This window comes from Colletotrichum lupini, chromosome 4 (genome assembly GCF_023278565.1).
Source record: "Colletotrichum lupini chromosome 4, complete sequence".
NCBI classification, from domain to species: domain Eukaryota; kingdom Fungi; phylum Ascomycota; class Sordariomycetes; order Glomerellales; family Glomerellaceae; genus Colletotrichum; species Colletotrichum lupini.
Window position 1 is genome coordinate 5,827,092 of NC_064677.1, and position 27,773 is coordinate 5,854,864.

Here is a 27,773-nt window from a genome sequence, read left to right on the forward strand (position 1 = left end):
ATTCGAAAAGAATGTCCGATATCGTCAGAAATACCCTTGCTGTCGCATACTTGTAAATCATGGGCATTTAGATAGATCTCATCGAGTGAAAAGTAGACATCGACGTGTTGAGAAAATTGGGTAAGGTAGGTAGGGAACATCAGACTCCAAGAAGCCAAAGAACACTCATATCTGTACACGTCAAAGTAAAATGATACAAAAATGAAATTCCAACCCAAATAACAAAAGAGTTCACCCCCCCGGTATCGAACGGGGGCTACATCTCTTGGTGCACATGCCGGGAAAATCCGCCGATATCCAATGGAGGTCCAGGTGGGTAGGTTGTCGATCGTGTACGTATACGTATGCGCTTGCGGGATTCGAACTTGGGCGGTTCATCGTTTGCGACCATGGCGACCCCAGACACAGTTTGTCCTGACCACATCGCGCCGGATGGGACGCCTTCTGTTTGCTGGTGACGGTATGAACAAAATTGTTCCCCAAGTAGGGTCGCTCATTTTCCGTCTGGTCGTGCCTCAGGTGGCTTGAGGAGGGTGAAGGAGGACCTCCGGGTTGTGAGGTGGTTTGTGGGATGGAAGGTGGAGGGCGGAAGGTACGTGGCTGCGCTCCTTCCTGAGGCGTCACGTCGGTGATTGTTGATGTTTATCCCCACAGCAACGACCTTTGCGGCCAACACGTCGCTTTTGCTGCGAATACTTGACCTCAGGATTAGGCTGAAATTCTATATTGCTGTGAAGACTTTTCGTCGCCTGGCTCGAATGACCGCCAGCTATCATGACTTCTTTGCTCTTTGTGTCCCCTAACACATCTTCTCGCTTAGGCAATCAAGTCCATTGAGCAATTACTTTAATTAATCAAAACCAAGGATCGCTATCTTGTGCTGCAATGGGCATCACTATCGCCTACACGTTCCCCCATTTCCTTGATGCAACTTTACACTGCCGATGATGCTACGATATCAAGATGTCCCCTTTTCAGGTATGCAGATAGTTCCGAACACCGTGTTCTCACGAATCACCCGTGTATTGCTGAAAGTAGGTGCGGGAAGTGGTGAATATGAATGAATCTTACCTTGCATCGACCATGACAGACTACCGAGGTCTGTGGTTTATACTCAGGTCCACGGCCCAACTCGTCAACCAAGCCCAATCGATCCCCATGGTCGAGCGGTATAACGCCCTGGTCCGTTAGTACAGAACTTGGTATGAAATCTTGAGAAGTCAAAAGATGGAGGATTTCGTAGGGGCACAGTTCGATTTACGGACTGCGCACCTGAGCTTTTGCTTTTTGGGGGGTTTGATGATTCACATATCTTCTCTCGCTTAAACGTCGAGGATTTGGGTACATGGGACATCGCTTCGACGAGCAATCCGGTCCATCAAATTATTTCGATTAATTCGGACTTGCTGTCTATCTATATTGACTGTGCTACTGCTGGCCAGGCCTGAACCCACCACCGCCGTCATCACTTTCACTCCACGATGCCACCAAAGAACTTGCACACTACCGCTCAGGGCGAAGAAGTGTGTCAAGGCTGAAATTGACAAGCCGACCCTTGGGATCCCTCAATACAAATGCTGTCGTGCAATCGTACAGTGATGTATCTGTGTCCATAGTGAATCTTGTACTTACGACGGAGAGAATCATCGGCAACCTACCTTAGGTACGTAGGTATCGGTAGGCCTGGTTGGTAGTGGTACACAGCCAAATTTGGTAGCCAGATTGCACAGTGCACAAAATAATAGGCGTCGATCACATAACTTGAAACAATAGCCAGTATGAATGATGAAGTATTTGGCAGGCTGTGAGTTCCGCAAGCCCAGCCACAACACTACACCTGGCTTTCAAGATGAATTTAGTCTTACACGAATCAAATGAGAGCACCCGATATCAGCCCCCAAGCTTATCCGTATTGTAATTAATGGCAGAGCTTCACTTGAAAGTCGTCAATCTATCAGTAGTGATGAGTTGATGATGTGAAACGACCTGAATTGTGATCCGGAGAAGGGAGGTTGAAGTTGGCTTCCAACGAACAGCCGATGATCCCCCGATTTTGGGGCTAGCCCATGAACTCTTGCGTCACACATACCCCTGTTGGGTGCCGGCGACCCATTCCCGTCTGCAGCTGCGGGGCCGAACGAGCGGGGCCCACGTTCTTCTCGAAGCTGTCAGCATGAATAATCCAATCCTAAGCACCGCATTTGCGAAAAAAGTCGTCCAGTCATCGCACGCGGTGGCGCCCCCCTTAGGTAACGGCTTAGACAGCTTCACTGGGGGCATGTGTAAGACCCTCGCAGCAGTTCGTCCAGATGTAGATGGTCGCCATGGGCACCACATATAAGCTTGCCCGCAAGATTTGCAAATGCTGAACAACAATTCTCAATCCAGATCGAATCTTGATTCTCGACCATACTAGCTCTGTCCATTCATTTTTCGTGAGAGGCTACTCGAGCATTCAAGTACATATGCCTCGCATCGTGACCCTCACTGCGATTTTCGCCATCTTCTTTTCCATCATCATCTTCAACACCCAGCTCAAGAGCTTCTTCACAGACATCACATCTCCACTCACAACGTCCACAACCAACAACACAACCCTGTCTTCACCAGCCCAAGACAACCCACCCGACTCTTCTATGCTCAACGCAGTAAAGAACAACATGTCAAAGACCCTCCACCACGCAAAGATCACGCCGCACCGCAGCGGCACCCGCGGTCACTCGGACCACGGCTGGCTCAACACCTACCACAGCTTCTCCTTCGCCAACTGGTACGACCCGCGCTTCAACAATTTTGGCAGCCTGCGCGTCCTCAACGAGGACCGCGTGAAAGCCAACTCGGGGTTTCCCACGCACCCGCACCGCGACTTTGAAATCTTCAGCTACATCCTCTCGGGCGAGCTCACGCACCGCGACTCGATGCTAACAAAGGGCGCCGAGGGCGGGCAGAGCGACAAGTTTTACCGCATGCACCGCGGCGACGTCCAGTTCACGACGGGCGGCACCGGTATCGCGCACTCCGAGTTCAACGAGCACCACAAGGACACGGTGCATTTCTTACAAATATGGGCCGTACCCTGGAAGCGCGGGTTGCCGCCTACGTACCACACGCGCCATTTCGCCGACGAAGATAAGCGCAAGGGTTTTGTGACGATCTTGTCGCCGCTCAAGGCTGGTCCGGACGCCTCGGCTGCGGAAGAGAAGGCCGCGGAGCCGAGGATCCCGGATACGATTCCTATTCACGCCGATTTCGTCATGGGCGCGGGCATCATTCCGCCCGGGGCTGACGGTGGCTTTGAGTGGGTTGTCGGCGGCAGGGCGACGGAGCAGACGAAGCGCAAGGTGTTTGTGCACCTGCCCATGACGAAGAGCGGCAAGGCCAAGATCAGGATCGATGGCCGTGAGGATGCTGTCTTGTCTGAGGGTGACGGTGCGTTTGTCGACGCGGTCAACGCTGGGGATAAGTTGAAGGTCGAGAGTATCGGCGAGGCCGAGGCAGAGGTTGTCGTCTTGGATACGGCATAAAGGAAGTTTTGGGCAGAAAAAGGGAATACCATGTGCTAGATCAGATCCGTTTACGAGCGAAACGAAAGATATATCCAAATATACTTGCTTGATGATTTCATCTTGATTGGAAATTACGTCGATCCGGGGGAGGCCACCATCCTGGTTTTCTTTTTCTGGTGACCCATGACGATGCTGTTGGTCTAGAAATAGATGGATCTCAGATCCCTGTGAGCTAATCTGGGGTAGAGGAGCTTGGCATCTTAAGGTATTAGATATCCATGGGTGTCGGTCTCGGCGATAGATTTCTGCGAGAAAGCGAAGATGGAAACGGGAAGGAAGCGAATGTTTCTGTTTATTCATTAGAGTTCCTCTCATTTGGTTATTGTTGCTAAATATGGCTGCCCGCCAAGATCGAACCTGCTTGATCAACATGTTGTGGAAATAGATCAGGGATATAGACGAATTCGACCATGGAGCCGGCGAATCTGGGGGAGTAGAGAGGAAGGATTAATGCACATCGCTCGTTCTCTCCCGCAAGTCATGATGATTGGTGAAATCTGGATACTAATTATCTGAGGCGGAGACAAGGTGAAGTGAAGATATTGTGGACCATCTCACTTTATTAGTACACGATGAACCGTAGTGGCGGCGTACCGTACAGATCTCAAATCCTACTGTGAAAACGTCACGTCAGAGGTTTGTTGAAAACAGTGCGAGAAGTTGTGACGTGCGGGGGATCTGGTTGTAAATCAACTCCAAATTTTCATACTTTGTCATCCAAACTCAACATCGCCTCCAAAAAGAAGATCTCCGTCACCTCAGAATAAACGCCCAAGACTACGAGCGGCACAGTCTTTGACTAGTCTCTCACTATGCATCTTCAACCCATTGACAACACTGAAATCGAGCCATTCACCAGCGCCATGGACGATCCCCGCATCACCATCCTGCCAGAGGCGCAGTCCCAAGAGACCTTTGAGGACGTCTGGGGCTCTGAGCCCGGCTCGCCGAACCACGCCGGCCACAACAACAATTTTGCCCAAGACGCAGCGAGCGCAGCAGCACCCATGGGAACGCACCCGGGCGACATGCCGCGCCTGCAGGCCGAGCACACCAACGCCGGCTACCGCGAGGGCATATCCGCCGCCAAAGCCCACAGCATCCAGGCGGGCTTTGACGAGGGCTTCAGCCTCGGCGCCGAGGTCGGCTCACTCGCGGGCCAGATTGTCGGCCTTTTTGAGGGCATCGCCGCTGCACTAGACGGCCACGATGAGGATTCTTCTAAGAAAGCCCGCCAGACGCTGGACGACGCAAAGGCCGAGCTCAAGATTGACTCCATCTTTGGACCGGCGTACTGGAACACTGACGGGACCTGGAAGTTTGACGTTGAGGGCACCAACGGTGGTGATGAAATCCTCTTCGCAGACGTGGCTCGTGCCCACCCCCTCATTCGCAAATGGCAAAAGGTGGCCGACGCCGAGATCGAGCAATGGGGCATCGTGCTCGAGGCCATTGGCGGCGCGCAGGAGCACGAGAGGCAGCAGAGCCCGGAGCGGGCGCCCAGCTCCGCGGTGCCACAGACTAAGAAACCTCTCGACTGGTGAGGTTTGCTTCTGTCAGCGGTTGCCTCTCCGTTGTGCCATGCACAAGGAAGCACCGCCATCGCATTGCCGTGCGCTACTCGCGGCAACCGAATTTCCACCAGGTCTTTATGCGGAGGAGTCTTCGGGCCGAGCTGGCGCTCTCATCGAGAGAGAAGAAGGGAGAGAAAAAGATCTCACTTGCAGAACTGCCCGGGTCCTATACCACGAATGCGCAAGAGCCATCATCGGTTTCCAGTAAGTTGCTATAGCGTCAATGGCTATGCCCAGGTGGAGACGACTTGACTAAACTGAACACACAGCTGATCCGATCAAATTGCATTAATATTACAAACTTGATATTGCTTCGGCTATTTGGGTTTCCCGCGGACGGCGACGAAGGGAACGGGAATCCCCCGACCTCTACTCCTCGCTAGGGTAGAGTTAAATTCGGACTTTGACCAAGAACCCCATTTTCGCAAGACCTTCCCCTCCTTGTGCTGCCGACGTGTGGCGAGTATATGGCACAGCAGCCGGAGCCGGATCTGGCACATGAGCCGCAAATTTTTGACGACAACCCTCAAGCCCTCTTGTGGCTTGTTTACAGTTCATGACGAGGCGAACCATCCTTCTTAGCCGATCGCTCATGAGCTCATGACTCTGTTGGTGGTTTCCTATTTTTGACAGGACGCAGACGGGAAGGGGGAGGCAGCCAAGCAACATTGTTTAGACGAAAATGCGGTTATGACCACCTGTCAAAATCGACACTGACAAGGGAGGACGTTGCGGGTTGTAAGATTTCTTCAAAGGCAAATGAACATGGATGCCATGAGGGTGAATTCTTGTTGGACATGATCTCACATAGTCAAGAAGCTGGATGAATCTCAATACTACCCACCTCACTCTCTGCATAAAGGAGAGAAACCTGCATGAAAGATTCCCGCATCATTGAAGATGGGCCATACACCAATTCACGACTCAACAGCCTTGAGGCCGAGAGACCATTAGAAGATCCGTATTAAGCGCCGAAGCCATCATCGATTCCACTTCCACCAATAGGTAGGGAGGTGGATTAGGCCTGAAGACCTCAGCGCGAAGGGGCGGAGGGGGAGGCCACCAGCAACCCTCACTGACATCATCCCACAACACCCGCACCATACGAACGAGCACTACGCAGCAAATCCCACAACTTTTCGGAGTTCGCGAAGAAGAGATAGTGGCTGCCACACCTGCACTCGATGCTTTGACCCCCTTGGAAATTGGCCAAGTTCATGGGATAACCAAGGGTTATGGTGTTTCGAAAGTTCGGATGACGGGCTGTGCTGCCTCACAATTGGAGGGGTCAGCCCATCTCGACTCTCCTCGGGCCCAAAGGTCTCTTTAAGCTCAACACCATTCGAGACGATTTCTGCAGGGATATTTGCGATTAGCGTGAAATGGTGGCATAGCAGAGTGGCATTACCCCTGGTTGTCGGACGAGGTGACATCGTCTTTCCCCCCCTCCTTGACCTTCTTCCCCCGGGTTTGCTGGCAGGTACTCCGTAGATCTTGGTGATTCGTGAAAAGGCTGCTTTACACAGGGATCCTGGGTGATCCCATCTGCCGAAGCATGCTCCGTCCCTGTATCAGAGGCTCATGCAGAGCAGCAGCTGCGCCCATCTCCATCTCCATCTCTGGCCTGCTGTGCTCCTTCAACCACTCTGTTCCCTCTATTCTTTTTCCGAATTGGGAGAAGAACGTTACGTAGTAGGAAAAGAAACAAGGCCCTACCAAGCACATCTCTCCGTATCCGTACCTGTCGTCCCAATTTCTGATCGCAACGTAATTTTAGCAAACGACCATCCGAAGCTTGGTGATCCCCGTTCTTGTGATCGTTTTCCTCCCCCTCCCAGGCTTCCCCCCCTGATCTTCGTCAAAGAGACGGGCTAACCAATCACGGAGATCTTCGACATGCAATGGAGGCCTGCGGGGCGATGCTTCTTTTTCAGCCCCTTTAGATGGGGCAGCATCCAAGAGAGGGCAGGCCTTTCTTTCCATGTACACTACGTACGGATACTACTATGTACGGCGGAATAATGACATGACGTTTAATCAAATTAGCGTAGCTCCATTTAGTGACCTACCCAAGGTACACCCGTGAGTCTATTCGCGATGTTGGGCTTAGCGGCTTTGCCCCTAGCCACTCCTCCTCCCGATGTCTCCGCCATCATCACTTAAACCCCCTGTATGGGAGTTCCGTGATGGGGAAGGGAAGAAAGATAGAAAAGGAGCAGCTCTTCACCTTGTTCCTCGACTCCCCTTTTCTTCTCTCTCTCTTCAGTATCTCTGATACCAATTACTTTCGCTAATACCTTCAATATCGACCCCGGTCTCGTTTGCTCTCTCTCACTCTACACACTTCCCTATTTACTTTATAGTAAACATTCATTCTTTCTCCTACCCAGAGCAAACCATAACCCACCTCACTTACACACACACACACAACACAATGCGCTACTCAACCCTCACAGTCCTCGGCCTCGCAGCCGTCGCCCGCGCAACATGGGACGGCCAATTCAGCTACCCACCAGGCATCGAGCCCCTCGGCCTCGCCAACGGCAACGTAGACTTCAACATCAAGACCTTTGGCCCCCTCACAGGCCCACCCTCAGACTGCATCTCCGTCTGGCACCCTCCCCACCCGGACGTCTACATTGACGACTGCGACAGCGACAAGGAGCACGGCTGGCACTGGGTCCACCCGGGCAAGCCCAAATGGGGCGACAAGCCCGGCAAGGACAAGGACGGCCACAAGTGGAAGAAGCCAAAGCACACAAAGGAACCCGGCTGCGACAAGTGCTCCCCGGAGACCACCGAGCCCCCCTCGGCCCCGGAACCCACAGAGACGCCCGACCAGCCCGACCAGCCGGAGCAGCCCGAGCCCACCACCACGCCGCAGTCCTGGAAGTGGACCACCTCCACAATCACCCAGACCGCCGTCTCCACAATCTACAGCTGCCCGCCCAGCGTCCCCAACTGCCCCGGCAACGGCGGCGGCACAATGTACGAGACCGTCACCGTCCCCGCCATCGTCACAATCTGCCCCGTCCCCGTCGCGCCCAACCCGGGCCCGATCACCGCGCCCGTGGCTCCTCCCGCCACCACCGCGCCGGCAGAGCAGCCCGCGCCCAGCAACCCTTCCCCTCCCCAGACCCTCTCCTCCGTCGTCATCCCGCCCGTGTCATCAAGCCCCCCTGTGGTCCCCGTCCCTCCCGTCTCCTCTGCTCCCCCCGCCGCCACGACGACCAAGCCCGATTCCGTCGGCACCGTCACCAGACCCAACCCGACCGCGACCACGAGCCGCGCCGTCGTCACCGCCGGTGCTGTACAGAACGTTCAGCGCGCGGGTGGTGTGGTCGTCGCCGTGGTGGCTGCCGCCGCTGCCTTTATCTGAATGGAATCTTCAGTGCTTTTTTTTTTTTTTTTTTTTGGCCTTTTGCTTTTCATCATGTTACTAGAGAGAAAGACAATACGTTGCTTTTGCGATTCAGGCATAGAGGGTGATATACCATGGGAACTTGGGGTACAATGGGACAAAATAAGGGTTAATGACTGTGAAAATCAACGAACGGGAATCTGGGGGGTTTTCACTTGGACACGATTGGGTTGGCTCCTCGGGCTTCGCAACTTTGGGCGAAGGAGGATATCGGCTCTGGCGTCTGAGAAACCCAACTTAATTAGTTAAGGCTAATATAATGGGTTGCGTACTTTTGATTACAATATCTGTTCCATCATCCTTTACTCGTGCAAGGTGCAACCAATGATGGAATTCCGAAGTCGATTCCTCGCGACCAAGCTCAATGTCTCGGACTTACATGGCTCTGCAGCGGGTTTGACACGCATAATCGGTTATCAATAGTCGCATTGCCCTGGGTGTCGTCTTCTCGCCGCATAGCTTTGGTCGGGTGCTACGGATCGTCGGCAGATCTTCAGATCGAGGGGTACCTTGAGTCGATCTGCTTTTGACATGATCCACTTTGAAGCCTCTGCCATTTACTCGCTGGTCGATTGAGTTGCGGACCGAGTTTGTGGCTGCATAATCTTGCAGATTGAACGCAATATGCTTAAGGTACATTTGCGTTCAGGCCAGGTTGCGGACGGCTCGGAGGGTCACGCATGAGTCGAGAGGACAAATGCGACTTTCCGGTGCGGACGGCATTCTACCTAGCACGTGCTCGTCTCACTCGGACGAACTTGCCGATCTGGTTGCTTTTCAGTTAAGAGGTCTATCCCGCAAGATCTTCGTTGAAGGCCGTAGAAATGGGTCCTACTGTCGTCGGATGACCAGTCTTTGGCCCATAATTTCCTATTCGTAGAAGCATCTTTGTCGTACCCGACCCAGTCCTCAAGATGTCGCTAACCGCTTTGCGACATCTTCTACGCGACGGCTGTCACCTAGAAGATCTCGCGTGGTCTCTCGATCACGTCCCGCCATGCCGAGAACGACGAGTTTTTGAATCTGCCCATCTTCGCTCATGACCAGTCTGCCCGCCCTGCCATCGGCCCATTCGATGCTGATCTGCTTGGCTTCAATGTCTGCGGCAACGATGCTTGTGACCGCCTGGTTGGAGTTATCCCCCTCGCTGCCGGCGCCCACCAGCCCAGCCGCCTTTTGCAGATCGCCAATCACAGCAGTGCGGTTGTGGTATCTCACAATTTCCCTCCTCAGCGTTCGCACGAAGCGAGATAAATCTTGGACCTTCTGATCTTCGGCGTCGGCAGGCTTGGGTGCAGGGAGATGGCGAGCAGCGAGTGCGGCGAGCGGGATGCATGGAGGCACCGTATGGCGATGAACACGCAGGTGTCGCGAGTCTTTGTACGGTCGATTGAGCATGACATAGTATGGTCGTCGGAACTTGGCGCCGGACATGATTTCGATGCGAATGCCCAGGACGCTGCCTCGATCGACGGCGTTGGGGTCCGGGTCTTTAACCTTGAACGTCGTTATAGTTGCGCAAGTTCTGTACAGACATTGCTGGTCGTGCGCGTCTTGGGCTTTGGATCGGGAGAGGACTTGGTCGCGGTCGGCCTTGGATTCGGAAGGGAGTGCAATCGTGCTGCGTTTCTCATTGTCTTCCTTGAGGGCGTTTCGTATCGAATCGGACGAGATGAGAGCTGTGGCCTGGACCTTCAATTCCTTCTTCAACGAGGCGGCTGGGCGCATCGCAAGTTAGCATCTGGGCAAGGATCCCCTTGGAGAAGCACTTACCTTTTGCTCGAAGGTCATTGATCTCTTGTTCGAGAGCTTCTGCAGCAGCATCTGGAAGTTCACCAGACATTTTGTCTGTTGCGGGTGTGGACAGGAGGGAATCGCGATTTCCTCGGCGAGGAGAGCACAGTTGTCGTAGTCTTAGTTGGCGATGACGTGATTGGGATCCTGGACGCGATCGACGCGTCTTGGTGAAGTTGACAATTGAATTGGTTGCCAAGCAGCGCAGTGCGAGACACTTGAACCCAGTCAACAAAACGTCCCGACAGCGCGGAATGCGACCCGCGGGGAAGCTTATCTAAGCTGTTATCTTATCAATGATTATCTTGGGTACCTACGCAGTTTGGCGCCAAATGAGGCATGGCGCCAGGGGTCCCAAGGGAGCTCGCCGGGCGGCGGGTGGCTTCCCACTCGAGTGGAGCGCGTCTGGACCTGGATAAGCTTCTTTGAATCTTCTCCCCAATTCCCGTTTACTTCACCCCGAGGTATCGTCGCAACAGAAACACCTTTTCTTGCTGTGTTGATTTGCTTCTGCCGAATTCACTACGTGTCGGTCCACTTGGGACTTGAGTTCTTTTTACTATCATATCTCATTCTTATCTATCATTTCCGCCATTTTCCAAGACCCCGCAACGTCCAACTCGACCACTATTCCATTCCTTCTTTGCCACTGGCGTGTTCTCAAAAGTGTCAAAGGCCACGGTTGCGCTTCCACTGTTCCCCGAACATCACCTTTTTCCACCCTTTCTTCTACCAACCATACTCGCGCACATAAAAACAAGCTCTCGATCGCTTGGGTGCCTAGCGCCATACCGTCTATCATTGGTCTAAGCTGTTGTTTAAGACAGCATCGCCTTGACTGCCACGGACTCTGCTCCACCCCGCCCTCGACCCTGTCTAGGTGGTCTTCGCTGGACAGACAAAGAACCTTTTCCTTTGCTCACGACTCCCGACTTGTCGCATAAAGTCTTTTTTTCCTTTCTCCCAAACCACCTCTCACGTTTCGACACAGCCGCTCTCAACCGAAACCTCGAATTCTACTGCGTACTAGCATTGCGCCGCAAGCTCCAACCGAGACACTCCTCAACTACCAGCCAAGCACAAATGAGCGTCCGAACACGCCGAAACAAGTCCGTCAAGCGAAAAGCTTTGGCTGATTTAGCTGTAGACACAGACGGCACGAACGGTCAAGCCAACGGCGGGATGAACCAGAACAACGTTGAGTTCCGGCGGAAGGCGACGACTCCCGGCTCCGACACCGTGACCGCGAACCTGATGTCGCGCGAATCCTTCACCCTCGACGACCCCGTCCCGAAGACACCCATCGCCAATAATCATGGCTTCTTCGAGTTGCCGTTGCAGGATCAGAGGAATTTCCTCCTGCTGGTGCTCCTGTACTTCCTACAGGGTGTGCCCATGGGTCTCGCGGGTGGTTCGGTTCCCTTCCTAATGAAGGACCACATGTCGTACAGCGAGATCGGAATCTTTAGTCTAGCTTCATACCCATACTCGCTGAAGCTTCTCTGGAGTCCCATCGTTGATGCGGTTTGGAGTCCCAAGGTTGGACGCAGAAAGAGCTGGATTCTTCCCATTCAGCTGCTTTCAGGACTGGGTATGCTCTGGCTCGGGTCTACTGTCGAGAACATGATGGCCAACACCGGCAAGCCCGGAGGTCCTACCGTGTGGAACTTCACCGGCTGGTGGTTCTTCCTCGTCTTTATGTGCGCCACGCAAGATATCGCCGTAGACGGCTGGGCTTTGACTCTCCTGACGCCCGGCAATGTGTCGTATGCATCCACTGCACAGACCGTCGGTCTCACTGCCGGCCACTTCCTATCCTACACGGTGTTCTTGGCCTTCAACTCCAAGGACTTTGCAAACCGCTACTTCCGCAGCTCTCCCCTGGATCACGGTCTCATGTCGCTTGGCGGATATCTGACTTTCTGGGGCTGGGCGTACATTGCCATCACCATTGGGCTCTCTCTCTTCAAGCGTGAGGAGAGAACCAAGAATGAGGATGGCATTTGGGATGTGTACAAGATCATGTGGGGCGTTCTCAAGTTGAAGAATATCCAGACCATTATCATTGTTCATCTCATTGCTAAGATTGGCTTTCAGGCCAATGACGCAGTCACCAACCTGAAGCTCATTGACAAGGGATTCGGTCAGGAGAACATGGCCCTGACGGTCCTCATCGATTTCCCTTTTGAAATCGCGCTTGGCTACTACGCTGGCAAGTGGTCTCAGGAATACACCCCTATGCGCCTATGGTGCTGGGGCTTCATGGGCCGCCTCGTTGCTGCTCTGATCGCTCAGTTCACCGTCACCATTTTCCCGGCCGGCGGCGTTACTCCTTGGTACATGCTGGTCGTCATTGGCGAACACGTCTTCTCGACCTTTACAAACACGGTCATGTTTGTCGCCGTCTCTGCTTTCCACGCTAGAATCGCAGACCCTGTCATCGGCGGTACCTACATGACTCTCTTGGCTACGTAAGTTTATCCTCGGATTATCACTTGACCAAGTTCCTTTGCTAATATGGCCTCCGCAGCGTCTGTAATCTTGGCGGCACGTTCCCGCGCTTCTTCGTCTTGCGTCTGGTCGACTACTTCACCGTCGCGACCTGCAAACCTGGCAACCCCGCGGATCTGAACGCCCTGAAGGGCCCTGTCATCACCGACCCCTTCTCTTGCTCCCTGCAGCCAGACAAGGAGAAGTGTGTCAACGGTGGCGGCACGTGTGAGATGGTGCGTGACGGATACTACTTTGTCAACATCATCTGCGTCGTCTTTGGCGTGGTGACGTTCATGCTCTACATCCGACCTAGAGTTCTGCATCTGCAGTCACTCCCCATGAGAGCCTGGCGTTTGGCGCCGTCGACGTCTAAATAATGGAATTGCACTGCGCGGAAAAATCCGGGGGATGTTGTACATGTATCATATAAAGCATCACGCAGCGCGCACGGTTTGGAGTACCTTTCATATAGAGAGAGCGAGAAAGATGGAGAGGGAAGCAATTGTACTTGATATGCTTTTTTCATTACCATTTGATGCGCGCTATGCCGTTATATACGTGACGCTTGCCCCAAAGAAGTTTTGCCAGAAAACATGAAAATTCTTTCTCGCTCGCTGACACAACACATCTCTCTTCACCCCCGGTCTCTCTACTTCTACAGCGATTCAATGTGCTCCGAATGCAAATCCTGTACAGCAGGGATAATCAAGCTCTCGATCTCGATCTCGGGGTCACTCTCCGGCAGCGCGCTGGGATCAAGCGGCTTGTCCTCCCACGTTCCCCCACTTCCCCCCGCCGACGACGACGACGCACGCTGAACGCTCGGCACGCGGACCCACCGGTCCGGCCTACCTGGCGCGACGAAGACGACCTCCCACTTGCGCGTGGACAGCAGGTTGCCGATGACGAGGTGGTGCTGGTACCGCTCGAGGGAGTACTTGGCCTTGTGCACGAGGATGGCCGGGTCCGTCTCGAGCTTGAAGCTGACGACCATCCCTTGCGGGGCCCAGCCGTCGACGAGGTTCTGGAGGAACTTGGGGACGGGGTCGAGGTCGATGACGAGGGACTTGGACTTTGCTACCTTGGTGGAGTCGAAGTTGTCAAAGGCCTCTTCGTCTTCCGTGTTGGAGGCGTTGCCGTTGCCGTTGCCGTTGCCGTTGCTGGAGTTGGCGGGTTTGGCTGTGGTTTTCGTTGTAGCCGATCCTGCCCCTGCTCCAGAGAAAGAGTCCGTGGCGTTGGTGGACTGGATCTTGTGCTCGGCCATTCTGTCCTGCGGCAGGAAGAAGTCAGACACCGCGGCGGCGAGGTAGAGAAGCGCCGACGGGCCCAAGGGCCTCAGCAACCCCGCGATAGCGCGCAGCTCGAACAAGTAATCCGTAATCGTCGTAAACGGCAGCATGAGCAGCATATTGCCCTTCTTCGCAGCGGTATACTTGCGCAACACCTCTCGCATGCGCTCCTGGTGCGCCGCGTTCGCGACGACGGTGCCGTCCTCGCCCTCGGCCAGGAAATCCAAAAAGCAATCCGTGGCGTGGGAGTAGTGGCGCGAGTACGGCTGCAACGAAAACTGACGGTGCAAGAAGATGACGGCGTAGCCGGCCTCGAGGAAGTACTCGGCCGAGGTGGCGCCGCGGGTCCCCGCGGAGAAGTTGTCGATGAAGCGGACCGTCTGCTTCTCGAGGGGCACGGTGGTGCCGCCCGAGGTGACGAGGACGACGCGCCGGCTCGAGGCGGCGTGGTGGTCGATGAAGGAGCGGGCGGCGGCGACGTGGGCGTCTAGGTTTTTGGGGGGCGGTTGGGAGGAGAAGTAGGCGTCTTCTTGGCGTTCTGCCGTTTCTGTGGGGAGAGACATTTTTCGGGGGGGAGTTTGTGTTTGATGAAGCGGTGATATTCACGGATCGTCTCAGAGAAGTGGTAGCTGTTTACTGTGTCAAGTGATGATGTGTGGTGGTGAGATTTGTGAGACCTCGGTGGCAGGGGAAATGGACTGGTGACGAAGGGCCGTCCGAAGGTGTGTGTGAGACCTGAACGGTGTCAGTGACTTGATATACATAGTTGATATCTCCGGTAGCGGTATTCGACTCCATTCATGTCCAGAAGTATGGTGTATAAGGAGTATGAGGGATGAGAATCCATCTCCATTACTCGGCCCAATACCTCCGCCGGACCTCGGTCCTCCGGCACCCATTTTCTCATATGACGTGTCTTACACGTAAACTCACCTTGGGATATATAGTGTCTTTCTAAGTTTAAATAGCGTCAATCTTGAAGACGATGTATGAGGTTGTGTCGAATGCTCTATCTCCGGAAACTTCGTACCTCAAGAATCACTGAAAACAAGAAATTAACCACAATGAAGAGAGATTGGGAAACGCAGCGAGGGTTTTAAACCGTCGTTTCCAGCGCCGGTTCGGTTCCTCCGCACGGGCCGAAGGAGGCCCGTGCCCCACCGACCCGCACCTCCGGGATGGAATCTGCTGCGGATTTCTGGGAACGTATTTGCTTCGGGGCTTCGCAACGACGTCCCGTCGGCGTTCACGTCGTTACAACCGCGGCTCAAATCTCATTCTCAGCACACAAGTGACTCAGAAGTCGATGTTAATTCGGCACCGATAGCCGATCATAAGAATGTTTCCAAACCGAACTTCCTGTTTGGGAACGACAGCGACAGTTAAGCATGAGGTACGCTTACATCATTACAATTAACTCCGGATCTAGTCCTCATTATATGTACAATTCTCATCATAGATGCCTCTTTGATATCCAATCCCTTTTTATGTGCCAAGGCCTCGAATCTTCCCTCGTAACAAAAGTGCGCCTGTCCGAATCCCTTTCTTCTTCTTTCTCTTTTTTGTCTAGAAATTGCCCCAGATAACCTTTCCAACGCACACAAACTTGGCAGCCATGAGCGCCGCCAAGGCCAAAACATACACCAGCCCAGTGAAGATAATGAGACCCCAATACTGGCCACCCGTCGCCGTGACAATCTCGCCGCCAATGGGAATACCAATCAGGCACGCGACCGAGACGGCGGTATACGTCGTCGAGTAGTACCGCCCGTAATGCTGCGTCTTGCACAGCCGCCCGACGCACACGGGGCTGATGCTGATGTTGTTCCCGCTTGCAAAACCAAACAGCACGGCAAAGACGATGACGCCCGCGGCCGTCGAGCCCGCGGGCAGCCAGACGGCCAGGCACGCGACCGCGGACAGCACGATGGCGGCCATGTTGCTGTTAAACGGTCCGGCCCTATCGGCCCACCAACCAGGCAGCGCCCTACCTAGAACGCTGCCGGCGTTAAGGATGGGCAGGATGGAAAAGGCAAAGGACTCGCTGAACCCCTGGCTGAGCGTGTAGCTCGAGATGTACGTCAGCGGGATGAACAGCGCAAACTCCATCAGAAAAATGCCCGCCGTCGTAAGGCTGAAGGCCGCGCTGCGGAAGATGCGCGGGTCCGGGTGCGGGCTCGCGTTGCGGGCGGGCGGGAGGCGCGAGCGGATCAGGAAGTTGGAGGCGCCGCAGAGGGCGAGGCAGATGAAGCCGACGGCGCGGATGGTCCAGCCCCAGCCGATGCGGGGGAAGAGGGACTTCATCATGAGGGGGAAGATGATGCCGCCGATGGAGCCGCCGGTGGAGGCCATGCCTGTCGCGAAGCCGCGGCGGCGCTTGAACCAGTGGCCTACGGCTGCGATGGACGGAGTGAAGACGAGGGAGCTGCCGAGGCCGCAGAGGATGCCGAAGGCGAGCATGAAGTGCCAGTATACTGGGAGAGTGTGTTAGCGCGCTCTTATGTATTTGTATTGCTCGGAGAGGATGTGTTGAGGGATGCAAGTCTGGGAGGGAGTGATGAAACGACGCGCCACAACAAGGCGAGCCGATGCAAAACTCTGTGTAAACGACTTACCTGTGCATATACTCAACAACATGACGCCAATGACAAGACACACCGTCCCAGCGAGAACGAGCCACCGCGGGCCATACTGATCAAACACGGGCCCGATATAGATACCCCCAAAGAAGCAGAGGAACGTATACACGGAGAAAATCCACCCAATCGTTCCCTCGCTGTATCCCTTGAGCTGATGCGTCGCAACGTACGTCTGGAAGATGGCGATGCTGTTCATGATGCCCAGGGCCGAGAAGAGCGCCAGCCAGGACCCCAGCACGACGGACCACGCCCGGAGCCCGCCCTCGGGGTAAGTTTCTTCCTCTCCTGCTGTCGTCGAGGCGACCCCTGCGGTGTCGGTGCGGTGGATGTAGTTGCCGTCGTCGTCGTCGTCGGTGGTGTCGCCGGTACCCCCTTCTCCTCCGCCCCCTTCGGCTTCCTTGCCGTAGGCGGCATTGTTGTTGTTCTTGTTGCTGTTGTTGATGAAATCGCTGTTGTGTTGGTGATGGTAGTTGGCGCCGCCCGCGCCGGCGACGGCATTGGAGACGGAGGGAATCAGGTCGTTGCCTATGACCGCCGCTGCACCATCGTGGGCTGCGCTCTCTGGCTTGGTGGGCAGCGGGTAGTCGTAATTGCTGTAGTTCGGTTCGGGTGTGATGTGGTCGCCTTGGCGGGCTGTGGAAGCCTTTTCCGGGTCCATGTGGGATGGATGGGTGAATGGATGGATGAAGAGAGGAGGATGAGGGAGAGGACAAGAGAAGAGAGGAGAGCGAGCCTCGGTATTATGTCTCGTGCTGTGTCTGTCTTTGAATCTTCCCCCCTTCGATCTTCAGGTGTTCTTCTTGTTCCCTCTTCCTGATTTTTGACTTCCGCCTTGCAGTTCTGCAACCCTGTCGGCCACGTTTTCTCCCTCCTGCTTCCTTTTCCTTTGTCTTGGCCTCAAGTCGCTGTCTTGTACAAGAGTTCCTTTTTTTCTTCTTCTTCCGTACAACAACCTCTTCCTCAGCCTTCGAAACTTCTCTCAGTCCTATCAAACCAGACTCGTTGTGGTAAGAGTAATGAACTGTAACGAGAGTATCGAGGCCTAACAAATACCCGTCTCTGATCAACAGGGATCGAGCTCAAGGAGGAGAAAAGAGTGTCGACTAATACCAACACTATCCTACTGCGGGCCGTTGCGAGGGAGGGAGAGAGCGGATCAACGAACCTACTTGTACTTTTTCTTACTAGTTTCCTTCGCCTCTTCGGTCTTTCGGCTAGATTTGGGCCTGGTCTGGGGGTGGTGGGTGAGTGGGTAGCAGTGGTTCGCGCTCCTTCGTTGAGTTTGTCGTTGGGTTAGGTGATTTGATGCAATTATCCAGTCATTTCCTTGCCAATCATACACCCCAGGTTTACGCACGCGGCTCCTCGCTTCGAAAGGACCATGGAACTCTTTCAGGACGAGGCTAAAAAAAAAAGGTATAAGTCATGCAGTCATGTATGCAGAGGGCGAACAGAGAGACAAGAGGAAAGAAGAAAAAAAAAACTTTTTCCTTTACCCCAGGTTTGCCTCCCCAGGGGTCCTGCGAACGACGGGGAATGGGACAACCGATAGCCGTTTCGTTGTGTGAATAAGGTAGGTTCCCGGCTTCTTCTTACTAGGCCGGGATAGGGTTGGTTTACGTGGACCTAACTAACTAGCTATTGGGGTTTCGTAAGATGTTACCGTATTACTAGAAGAGAAAACAATACCCGGGTTCGCCATGTTCCTGATGGCATTTGTTTGATGTGGGTAATTCAACCGAACCAAACCCCGGCCTTATTTTCCTCGTGTTTTTCTTCACCATTCGTCTTCTCAGATCGACATATGCCTTTCGGGCATCCCTCGTGCCATGCACCGCTCTCCTTCTTGTTTCTTCACACGGTTAGGCTATTAGCATAATATTGGTGGGAATAAAGAGAACAACCCCCGAAGAAATTGGTCATGTTGCCTGTTGACATGTGGCCCTTCTCTGACAAGTTCATGTTAGTCAAGGGCGTCGTTCGGGGATGGCTCAAGACGAAGTCGCGAGCCAAAAACTGACCAATGGCGTATTTCAATTAGTCGATGAAAACCAAACCTCAAGAGCCTGGACTTTTGGTTGCCGAGAATCGGCGTCTCCCAAAAAAAAAAAAAAGGCGAGAGACCCCACCACCGAAACCAAACAAGAGTAAGAATTATGATGAATCAGTCAGGTCCCTTTGGCCCAGCAGACCAGACCCGACGCATGACACTTGTCCAACACCGAACTTGTCTTGAGTTTCTGAGACACGTAGATCCGTAGACACATACTCGGAGCACTCTCTCCTAGTCTGTAGAGCCGCATAATGCAAGAATGCCTTACAAGACAACCACCTTTTCCAATGGGGAAACTTACCTCATACAGCGTATACGGTTTACGGCACTATCGCGATTTCTCTTAGCATCTGTCTCCGAGACGTTCCCCCGCTAAAGGTGCCTGCCTAGCCCCCCCGCCCTGGGCTCCCGCTTCTCCACACGAAAAAACGCTCCCATTGAACCACGGATTATCGAACAACGCAATCATGACATTATATCCAAGACGCCATCCCAATGATATTCCTCTCTAAAATGCCTTTGTCTAATCGAGATCTGGGAGATAAGAAAAATAACAGGGTTGCTAATCTTTACTCGAATCAGATAGTATATGACACCTTCAACTATTGTACATCAGCGAACAAAGTGGCGATTTCACTATTGACTTGAATCCATGACCCGCTCAGTTGAAGCGAGATCATGCCCTCGACGAGATGCACATATGAGAAACGGAGGAAGAGTCATCAACGGCATCCGGCCGGTAGCGGGAAAAAAAAGTCTGTTCGCCCGCCGGCTCAAACCCCCCTTCGCTCGCCTATGCTATTCCTGCGTACCATGGGAGGCAAGGTATGCCCTCTCCGGTTCCCGCCAGCCGCCGACGCTTCACGTTGACCCTCGCGTCCTTGCCATGCCCGCCCGCCCACGCCGGCTCCGGCCGCTTCATAACCTCGGAAACAACCTCCCCTTCCCATCCGTCGCTCCAAGTACCTTTCCCATGGTTTTCCGTCGAACTTTCATATAATCTCCAGCCATAGCTCGAGCCTCAAAGCCTCCAAGCCTCACTCGCTTACCTTATACTGGGTACATCCGCCTTACTGCGTATACATCCGCTCAAGTCGCCCTGAATCTGTGCACCACCTTAGGTAGCTAATAAGTGTTACCTGACTATGATCCGCTTGCGGCTCACTCGAAAAAGTCGAGGTACCTCGCCCGCCCGCTCTCCCACATGCGACCAGGTCATCCAAGGTACCTAGTATCTCCCACGTGCTCTGGCCTTGGAACTGCCCTTGGCACGTGCCAGCCAGCCTCATCCATGATCTAACTCACAGAGTCACGCCGAAAATTAATCTTACGCCTGGCCTTGGAAGGAACTCAGCACTCGGCCACGGAGAATCCCGCGTCAAACAACAAAGCCCGCCGCGCCGCCGCATGTTCAGTCCCTCCCTCTCTCTCTTTCTCTTCCCAACTTACCTAAGCCACCCCCCCCCCCAAAGCCCCTCTTACTCCCCTTTTAGTATTAGGTCCCACCTGTCACCGAGCCGGCCGCAGTCCTCTTTCGAGACGGAAAGGATTGGGAAAAGAGTGGGGTATCACAACGTATTGTCCAACCCCAGTTCCGTCCAAAAATCCTCTAAAGAGCTGCGTCCATAGAGGTACGGAGTAGGTAGAGAGAGAGCACCGGAACAAGCGCCGTGTTCTGCAAAAAAAAAAAAAAAAAAAAAAAACCTCACAAATCGCATCGCACATACAACGCGCACGGAAGAACACCCGATCATCATTCGACCCAGAAAATGCAGGAAGAACAAACAGGTAATTACCCATCACGACGGAGCGAGCGCCGCCCAAGACAGTAACCAAACAATCTGGCAAAAGTCATAAGATGACTAATTCGGTTCAGGGTCGGGTGCTGTCAGCCAGTGTTTAGGGTGCCATCGCAGAACCCGTCTACCAATATTTCAGCGCTTTTTCCCGGTCCTCCATCATGGGTAGGTAAAGGTATTATGATAGCATTAAACCCCCCCTCGCACCAGGCTCCAAATTCCTGCACCATCCCAAAAGTTTCAAGGAACATGGAACTTGAGGTCCTTGAACGAAAAAAGAAAAAGGTCCCTCTTCGGAACCGCGAGTCGGAACCGATGAACCACATCGGCCGAAGCCCTTCCCCAACCGCTCTCGTGACCATCACTGGCACCGCCGCCACCTTACTGGCAGCCGCAAACCATGAACGGATTAAAAGTGCCATCGTGATCCCCCCCGCTCCTAGCCTGAGCCTCAAGGCCTCAACGCGGCGCGCCGTCTGAAGAGGGTGAGGGGGAATAATAAGCTCAGATGGGAAAGGGTACCCGCTGTCCGTACGTCAGAGCCTTCATTTTTTTTGTTCCCCTCCTCCCCCTTCTGGGCCTTCTCCCAATGGGGCCAGCCTCCAAACAATCCTCATCGACGATCGAGATCATACCTCACTGGTATTGTCTCTTGATCTTGATCCTCGAGGTCCATCGCTCTTGTTTTCCTCTGCCGTATTGTTTGTCTCTCTTTTTTATCCCCTTCCCCAGCCACCATTCTCTTACCGCCCTTTATTGTTTTTTTTTTTTCTTCCCCGCCTGCAGCTGGTTTAGTTGCCTGCCGCCGGTCCTAAGCTTTGTATTGGTACCCGTATTCAAAAGTACTATCCGTACGGATACGCCCGCCTTCATGGAATCATTCTTCCTCTTTCCGAAAAACCTACCACGTGCCACGCACGTACTTTCAGCTCTCCAAAATCTTGACGGTGCATCAGTAAATCATACGCTTGCTTGAATACTACTCGATATCTCCTGTCTTTTCTGTCCAATATCTTCTTCCCCTGTCGGCCAAACCGTGATTAACATCTGATCATCAAAAACACAGAGGCAAGGGCACATAATAAATGCAACACTCGGCCCGAGGCGTCGTACGTCTGCACGCCCGGTAAGGCCAGAAAGGCTGGGGACATTAGATATCGTCCGTCCCCCTTGAGGCGACCGTTGGAAAAGGGAAAAACAAGTGCACCGCAAACCGGGGGGATAGAACAAAATAGGAAAAAATTAGCCCAAAAAGAGGTCCCCGTAGTCTGGTACGGATACCCAATTCTTCACTAGGTACCAGCGTATAAGGGACAAACCACCCCTGGACTATCTTAGTGCTTCGGCATGGACCACACCCTCCCATCAGTGCGCATCATGACGTTCTGATCAAGACATTCTCATTTGACGTACAGCCGGAAGAGGCTCAAGTGAGAGCCAGCCCATCTCACCCCCAGTAGACCTTTTTTTGTGGGTTGACACTGTCGGAGGGCTCTACTTGAAAGCTTGAGCTCGACTTCTTGATGTGTTTGAGAAGAGGACGGGTCACATGCTTGGGCCCATAGGAGTGTTTGCCCCAAGGCACCGAAAAATGCCGTCCTGTATTCCAGATGTAGGCTCACTGTTCCTTTTGTGTGATATGAAGAAACTCGGCATGTGCCGTATAATTGGAGTTCGTTGAAATATCACGATACCTCGCCATCATGTCTGAATCTTTTGCCTCAACTTGGATCCGTCATAAGACTTGTCTTGTTGACTTTTTATCTTTTCGCGCGCCGCCCCTTTTCCCGGGCATAGTGAATTTCCGAAAGGCACAAATGGTGTCCTCAGATGCAACTTCGTGCTCCCTTTCTGACCGTGCAACCGCTGAACGCGAACTCGGGCATTCGGTGTTTCCCGTGCCCGCATTTCCAACCTCATGCCGTCCCGTTCCTTGTCCCGCTATGGAACCTTAAACGAGCCATGATGTGTCAAAGTCGATGTCGCGAATTCGTACAGCCCTGCTGCCCCCAAAGGCCCGTGGTCTCCCGATACCAGGCAAAATACTGTCGTTAGAAAATCTCTTGTTGCACGGGCAGGGCGTCGACCCATTCCGCCGCCGAGGAAATTGCGGCTATTCTGTAGATATTGCCGTCTCGAGCGTTGCTCATCAGTCTGAAAACGCCTTCCTTGTGCGAGCCCAACTGCTTCGCCCAGTCATAAGCTTCGACCATCGTACGTCTCATGCAAAGACGTGTCGGCCTTCCAAAAACATGCATCTTGCATCATCTCGGTTTTGTCGTATCATCGTTTAGTAGTCGCTTGAGAGGAACCCCTGACTCATGGTGGTGTACGCCATCCACGCCATCCTGCAGTTCTCCATTCACGGCACCGTCCATCTCCCCGTCGACCAGCCCCTCCATCTTGACCGACTCAACGGGGCCAGATTGACTACGCTCGGTAGTGATAAAGGCTTCAATCTGAAGTCTTATCGTATCAAGAAAGGCTAAGCGAGCCGTTGCGTCGAGTTTAGAAATAGCCGAATTTCTGATATCTTGGGGTCAGCTAGTGCTACGGAGAATGAAGAAGCCGTGAGGCCGAGTGTGATATACAATAGCTCGAGTAGGGAGGATATATCCTCGGCGGGAGGGTCTTGGAGGTTCGTGGGTGTCCCCGATGCAGGGGGTTCGGCTTGTGCAGAAGCCAGCTGGATGAGCAGATCTGCGTTTTTGATAAACTTGACCAAGTCGTCCAGATCAGTTTCTATATTCAGAGTCCGCATCCGCCTGATAATTTCGACTGATTCTGGCTCGGAGCGCATAGATAGAAGGCGGAAAAGCTCTTCAAAGAGAGAAAGGCGGCGTTGAAGCTCCTCGTGCTTTGTTTTCAGGGCGGCGAAGCGTGTGACGTCGGGACCGGCATCGTACTCGCAGCGGGTGCGACCCATGCCCGCGCACAAGGAACACACGGGACGTTGGCCATCGCATTTTGATTTCCTGCGACGACATGAGGTGCAGGCGATTTTGGTCTGCGGACGTCGTCTTGGTGCAGAAGACGTGGTACCAGTGGCAGATTGCGGGGTTGTCTCCCGTTCCGACGAGGCGCTGCTGGCTGCTGTTGGGCCCGCAGGTAAAAGCTCGCGCTGTGGTTTCATCGTGAGCGTTGCCACAGGACCATGGGCAGGCCTGGTGGACAACCGAGATGGCCGCAAACAGTGGAAAAGGAGGCGTAAATATTATGGGCGTAGGCGTGTAGCTGGTACGGCGAGGTCTGCGTATTCGTCGTAGTAATTGAAATGGCGCGGGTGGACGAATTGAGAGAGGGTACAGCCAGAGCCAGAGCCAGAGCGGGCCTCAACCGCCAGACCAGATCCGCCCTCCGCGTCGCTTGGTAAGTCTCAGTCGTTTTGACGGTGCGTGTCATACTGCCGACCCGCTGGCCATGTTGGTCGTGATTTAATCGTTCGCGTTATCGTCGTGATGTTATTTTGCTGTTGCAGGTGTTTGGAAGTGCTGACAAGGCCCGTCCCGATGAGTAGTTTCTCAATTTCTTGGGAGCTCGTGAGGTAGACAGGTATGACGAAATGGATGGACAAGACTCAAGCCAAATCCCCGTACCCGTTGCTGGCTGGGCCACTTGGATTGTTCCGGTGCCGGGAAAGCTGCCGCGATTCCCCCTAGGTAAATAAGAAAACCGAAAAGGGAAGAAATGAAAAAATAATATTAATAAACGAAAACCACATAAAAGAGGTTAAGTTTGGCTCGCAAAGCTCCCCAAAGCCATGGAATCGTCTGGCCATGGCCAGGCCAGCCCATTAGCAAGGTAGAGGCTGCTGCTGCGCGATCCATCCATCCACAGAAGGGACAGAAATGCAAGGATGTCGTAGGTGCGAGTGGCCGCTGCGGCTATCGAGAGTTTGCTGGCGCATCGGACCCCAGCTCAGCTGTCGGTTCGTGTCAGCAGCCCAGCCAGGAATTGGGATTAGACACTCCCGACAATCTGCAGACTCTGCCTATGGCCGCTGAAACCCCAAGCCTTGTGCACCCGCGAGACGACGGATAATGAACCAGTCACTTACGACTGTTTTCGATGGAACTCCGCCAAAGGGAACAAGGCGGGGGAGACCACGAAAAGGCCTGAAGAAAGAAGAAAAGAAACCAGTTGAGTGCAGGAGATCATTTGGTTGCACAAAGACCTTGGTTGCGCCAGTTGTAATGCAACCCGCCAACAAGTCGAGGTACATGCGGCACTGCTAATCAGGTCGTTTTTAGCGTCTGCAGCAGGCTCAGTCGACCGTTGATTGGCGGGGGTGGTTCCAAGATGTTCAGCCAAACCGGGGCGTCTGTTGTGGTGGGGGGTTTTGTACCCCTCAGAGCGCTTCTCCAAATTGTCGTTGTGGTTGGCTGACTGCATCGCAACATTGCAACAGAGATTTGTGGAGAGAGCACGGCACAAACCCGTCGTGGTCAGTGCAATATGCCTACAGCAGTGATTAGCTTGTGTCTAGACAGAGGAGGGAGAGTGACGATTAGCATCGCGATGATAGCCGTGTCTCAGGAGGTAGGAATTCAAGAAGGATGTAAGATAGACCAATAGACTCTTACCAAAGTCTCAACAATAGAGCTCATTTCTTGGCTTCTCGAGCGAGAAGCTGAGAACAAGGAATTCTCAGAGGAAAAAGTGAAGGAAAGCTTACCTCCTTGCATCTTGTGATGGATGCCGGTCATCATTGTATCAGCTCGCCATCTTTCAGATGTGAGGCTAGTATCAAGAGTCCTTCGCTATACTTGAGGCTCGATACTGTATCTTGTTCGACCTTCTTTCGTTTCGTCCATCCAGCATCGAAATGCAGGCTGAGTAGATGATGTTGTTATGACCTCTCCCTAAACCAGCTGGCGTTCTCCATGAAGCCCGATGCTGACATTGTTGGCTGTTCTTGCGATATATCCTCGTATCATCTCGCAGTCGCAGTCCCCGTGTTCGAGAATCTGGCTTCTCAGAACCAGAACCTCGTTTTTGAGCGCAGATACACAGGCATCGAGATACATTCGCTCCTGTGTGACTCGCTGCTCTTGAGCGGCGAGATCTAGCTCATGCTGTTTTGTCTTCTCGCGGCATCGCTTTGCGGCGGCTCGGTTCTTGACGCGATACGTCTTTTTCCCTTCCGGTCTTGGTGAAGAGCAAGTGTCATGGTCACTTTCCTTGTGCTCGTTGGCGGCCTCAGTGCCATTCGTGTTTGCGTCGAAAGAAGCCATGTACATCGGTGAGACGTGCTCTCTCGCTACAAGACGTGTCTTCTTCATGGGTGGTTGACTCATCGATTCCAGCTGTCGACTTTTAGACACCCTTGGCGTATGGCATGTTGCCGTTGTTCCTGGGGCCGGGCTAGCCTGGAGTTGAAAATCGGGTGTGTACTGCCAATTTTGGCCTGGGATAGGAGGACTGTCAACGGGATTTGGCCATAGATGGTGTGAACTGTATGCCATGGGTTCAGGTGGCTGGGAGTCTAACTGCTGGTACGTAGGCCACGATTCGCGTTGGGTTGCCCAAGTGGCCGTCGAGAAGTCTGACGTAGTCCCTGCTGTTGAGTCGAACAACCGATAGGCTTGAATCTCGACTTCCTGGTGCACGGAGGCCATGGAGAACTCGGCCGTGTGGCAATCGCATCCAGACCACCGCTGGCACAGATGAGGCTCGTTGATAGGCGTTTGGGGCGGTTGTTGTGGTAATGTATACATTGGCACCAGCTCAGGGTAGGCAGACTGAGCCATCATGTTGCCTCCCACATGGACAACAGAGTGTTCTTCTTCTTCTTCGGTTGAAAATCTGTAGCTTCGGTTTCTTACAAGAATCTTGGTTGACTCTGAAGAGGGTACGTTGTCGTGAGGCTTGACGGTGGTGCTAGCGGAATCCAGAGGAAAAACTCAGAACTCAGCTGGAAAGCAACTAGTATCTGGGTTAGGGGACATATGAGTATCTTGGCCGCAAGAAGATGCTGACAGAAGATGGTCGAGTAAAAAAAAAATTGATTAGTTTTGGAAGCCAGGGGTGGAGGAGTAGGAGGAGAAGGAAGAGGAAGAGGAACTCCTACCTACTTACTGGCTTGGGGTTGGGCGTATGGTGCAAAGTCTATGACAGGATACGGGCAATACAGTGACTGGGGTTGTAGTGCCATGCCGATGAATGGGGGGCGCGACAGGATATTTGAGCGGGCCCCCAATGAAGGAGGTGGGAGAAGAGCTCCGGCTGGGGATATGCGTGTCGGGGGTTTCTACTGGGGCTGGGACTGACAGGGGATAAAGTGAGAGAATAGACTTACAGCTGTTCCACCCAATGCGTGTCTTTTCACGCCAGGCGACCTGAGTTGCCAGATGTCTTAAACAACAGACAGAACCGACAGACGGCGCATTACACCTACACGGGGTGGTGTACACGAAGCGAAGGTATGCTGCTTGCTTGGAGAGATGAACCCTTTCCTCGCATGAATGTCATAATTGGCATCTTGTATATCGAAGCAGCAAAGACGAAGGGGAGGGTGGATAAGCATGAGGGCGGCAGCTGAGGGGCTGTCCACTGCAGCGGAACTCAAGGGGCCAATGCAAGGTTTTGATGGTAAGAAGACGGCAGAGTCGGAATGTGTTGGTAGTGGCCAGCAAGATGGTAAGGTAGAGTAAGACAGCCGAAAAGAGGTCGCATTGTGAAGCCGAGACTGCAGACCAAAATGCAGACTGAAATGAGGTTGAGATCGAAGCCGAATTTGGAGTTTTCCTGGGAGTCAAGTTGGGGGGGAACCGTGGACTCGAGGGACATGCCAGCAATTGCAAGTGGTAGGGCTGTATGAAGTGTAGGTTTCGGTAGACATTGTACAATGTTCAGGGGATTTTGAGATAACAAGGAGGAGTAGTAGCAGGACGAGGAGACGCTGGTGTTGAGTGGATGAGTGGTGGTGGTGAAGAGGTGAGGGTGGCAAAATTGAACAGCCAGTGACTCGGACCGTGGTTGCGTACGTGCCTTTGTGCGTAGACGGCAGCAACAACGTCGCCGGCGACAGGGAGGGCGATGAATGGGATCTACGGATACTGGATGTTCTAGGTAATATTCCGTACGATCGGTATGGGAGGGCCGAAATGAAGGCAGGAAGGTAAGTGGTTCTTTCTGTTTCCTGA

The 27,773-nt window shown here is 53.5% G+C and overlaps 14 protein-coding genes across 14 annotated transcripts; 6 read left to right on the plus strand and 8 right to left on the minus strand.

Moving 5' to 3' along the window:
* Positions 1-2,465: 2,465 nt before the first annotated feature.
* Positions 2,466-3,524, plus strand: CLUP02_08833 (pirin; the record flags this gene model as incomplete). Its single annotated transcript, XM_049287814.1, has 1 exon — positions 2,466-3,524. The coding sequence occupies one exon, from the start codon at positions 2,466-2,468 to the stop codon at positions 3,522-3,524; it is 1,059 nt and encodes a 352-aa protein (XP_049144957.1).
* Positions 3,525-4,429: 905 nt separating this feature from the next.
* On the plus strand, positions 4,430-5,110 carry CLUP02_08834 (Yae1 protein; the record flags this gene model as incomplete). The annotated part of the gene is made up of 1 exon (XM_049287815.1): positions 4,430-5,110. The coding sequence occupies one exon, from the start codon at positions 4,430-4,432 to the stop codon at positions 5,108-5,110; it is 681 nt and encodes a 226-aa protein (XP_049144958.1).
* A 1,010-nt stretch (positions 5,111-6,120) lies between these two features.
* Positions 6,121-6,757, minus strand: CLUP02_08835 (uncharacterized protein; the record flags this gene model as incomplete). Its single annotated transcript, XM_049287816.1, has 4 exons — positions 6,121-6,211; positions 6,274-6,412; positions 6,444-6,550; positions 6,663-6,757. The coding sequence occupies 4 exons, from the start codon at positions 6,755-6,757 to the stop codon at positions 6,121-6,123; spliced, it is 432 nt and encodes a 143-aa protein (XP_049144959.1).
* Positions 6,758-7,574: 817 nt separating this feature from the next.
* Positions 7,575-8,519, plus strand: CLUP02_08836 (uncharacterized protein; the record flags this gene model as incomplete). The annotated part of the gene is made up of 1 exon (XM_049287817.1): positions 7,575-8,519. The coding sequence occupies one exon, from the start codon at positions 7,575-7,577 to the stop codon at positions 8,517-8,519; it is 945 nt and encodes a 314-aa protein (XP_049144960.1).
* Positions 8,520-8,612: 93 nt separating this feature from the next.
* On the minus strand, positions 8,613-9,200 carry CLUP02_08837 (uncharacterized protein; the record flags this gene model as incomplete). The annotated part of the gene is made up of 4 exons (XM_049287818.1): positions 8,613-8,777; positions 8,844-8,861; positions 8,941-9,033; positions 9,102-9,200. 4 exons carry the CDS (start codon positions 9,198-9,200, stop codon positions 8,613-8,615), a joined length of 375 nt encoding a protein of 124 aa, XP_049144961.1.
* Positions 9,201-9,305: 105 nt separating this feature from the next.
* Positions 9,306-10,404, minus strand: CLUP02_08838 (cenp-O kinetochore centromere component; the record flags this gene model as incomplete). Its single annotated transcript, XM_049287819.1, has 3 exons — positions 9,306-9,327; positions 9,487-10,279; positions 10,335-10,404. The coding sequence occupies 3 exons, from the start codon at positions 10,402-10,404 to the stop codon at positions 9,306-9,308; spliced, it is 885 nt and encodes a 294-aa protein (XP_049144962.1).
* Positions 10,405-10,485: 81 nt separating this feature from the next.
* Positions 10,486-13,225, plus strand: CLUP02_08839 (acetyl-CoA transporter 1; the record flags this gene model as incomplete). Its single annotated transcript, XM_049287820.1, has 5 exons — positions 10,486-10,490; positions 10,584-10,887; positions 10,959-11,131; positions 11,183-12,826; positions 12,886-13,225. 5 exons carry the CDS (start codon positions 10,486-10,488, stop codon positions 13,223-13,225), a joined length of 2,466 nt encoding a protein of 821 aa, XP_049144963.1.
* A 278-nt stretch (positions 13,226-13,503) lies between these two features.
* On the minus strand, positions 13,504-14,700 carry CLUP02_08840 (DNA/pantothenate metabolism flavoprotein; the record flags this gene model as incomplete). The annotated part of the gene is made up of 1 exon (XM_049287821.1): positions 13,504-14,700. The coding sequence occupies one exon, from the start codon at positions 14,698-14,700 to the stop codon at positions 13,504-13,506; it is 1,197 nt and encodes a 398-aa protein (XP_049144964.1).
* Positions 14,701-15,703: 1,003 nt separating this feature from the next.
* On the minus strand, positions 15,704-17,434 carry CLUP02_08841 (major facilitator superfamily transporter; the record flags this gene model as incomplete). Its single annotated transcript, XM_049287822.1, has 2 exons — positions 15,704-16,611; positions 16,753-17,434. 2 exons carry the CDS (start codon positions 17,432-17,434, stop codon positions 15,704-15,706), a joined length of 1,590 nt encoding a protein of 529 aa, XP_049144965.1.
* Positions 17,435-20,877: 3,443 nt separating this feature from the next.
* Positions 20,878-21,108, plus strand: CLUP02_08842 (uncharacterized protein; the record flags this gene model as incomplete). The annotated part of the gene is made up of 1 exon (XM_049287823.1): positions 20,878-21,108. One exon carries the CDS (start codon positions 20,878-20,880, stop codon positions 21,106-21,108), a length of 231 nt encoding a protein of 76 aa, XP_049144966.1.
* Positions 21,109-21,136: 28 nt separating this feature from the next.
* CLUP02_08843 (uncharacterized protein) lies at positions 21,137-21,604 on the plus strand (the record flags this gene model as incomplete). Its single annotated transcript, XM_049287824.1, has 1 exon — positions 21,137-21,604. One exon carries the CDS (start codon positions 21,137-21,139, stop codon positions 21,602-21,604), a length of 468 nt encoding a protein of 155 aa, XP_049144967.1.
* A 1,288-nt stretch (positions 21,605-22,892) lies between these two features.
* Positions 22,893-24,030, minus strand: CLUP02_08844 (uncharacterized protein; the record flags this gene model as incomplete). The annotated part of the gene is made up of 3 exons (XM_049287825.1): positions 22,893-23,154; positions 23,220-23,749; positions 23,821-24,030. The coding sequence occupies 3 exons, from the start codon at positions 24,028-24,030 to the stop codon at positions 22,893-22,895; spliced, it is 1,002 nt and encodes a 333-aa protein (XP_049144968.1).
* Positions 24,031-24,421: 391 nt separating this feature from the next.
* On the minus strand, positions 24,422-25,313 carry CLUP02_08845 (uncharacterized protein; the record flags this gene model as incomplete). Its single annotated transcript, XM_049287826.1, has 4 exons — positions 24,422-24,550; positions 24,604-24,628; positions 24,686-25,110; positions 25,212-25,313. 4 exons carry the CDS (start codon positions 25,311-25,313, stop codon positions 24,422-24,424), a joined length of 681 nt encoding a protein of 226 aa, XP_049144969.1.
* Positions 25,314-25,490: 177 nt separating this feature from the next.
* On the minus strand, positions 25,491-26,782 carry CLUP02_08846 (uncharacterized protein; the record flags this gene model as incomplete). The annotated part of the gene is made up of 2 exons (XM_049287827.1): positions 25,491-26,508; positions 26,703-26,782. The coding sequence occupies 2 exons, from the start codon at positions 26,780-26,782 to the stop codon at positions 25,491-25,493; spliced, it is 1,098 nt and encodes a 365-aa protein (XP_049144970.1).
* Positions 26,783-27,773: the final 991 nt, after the last annotated feature.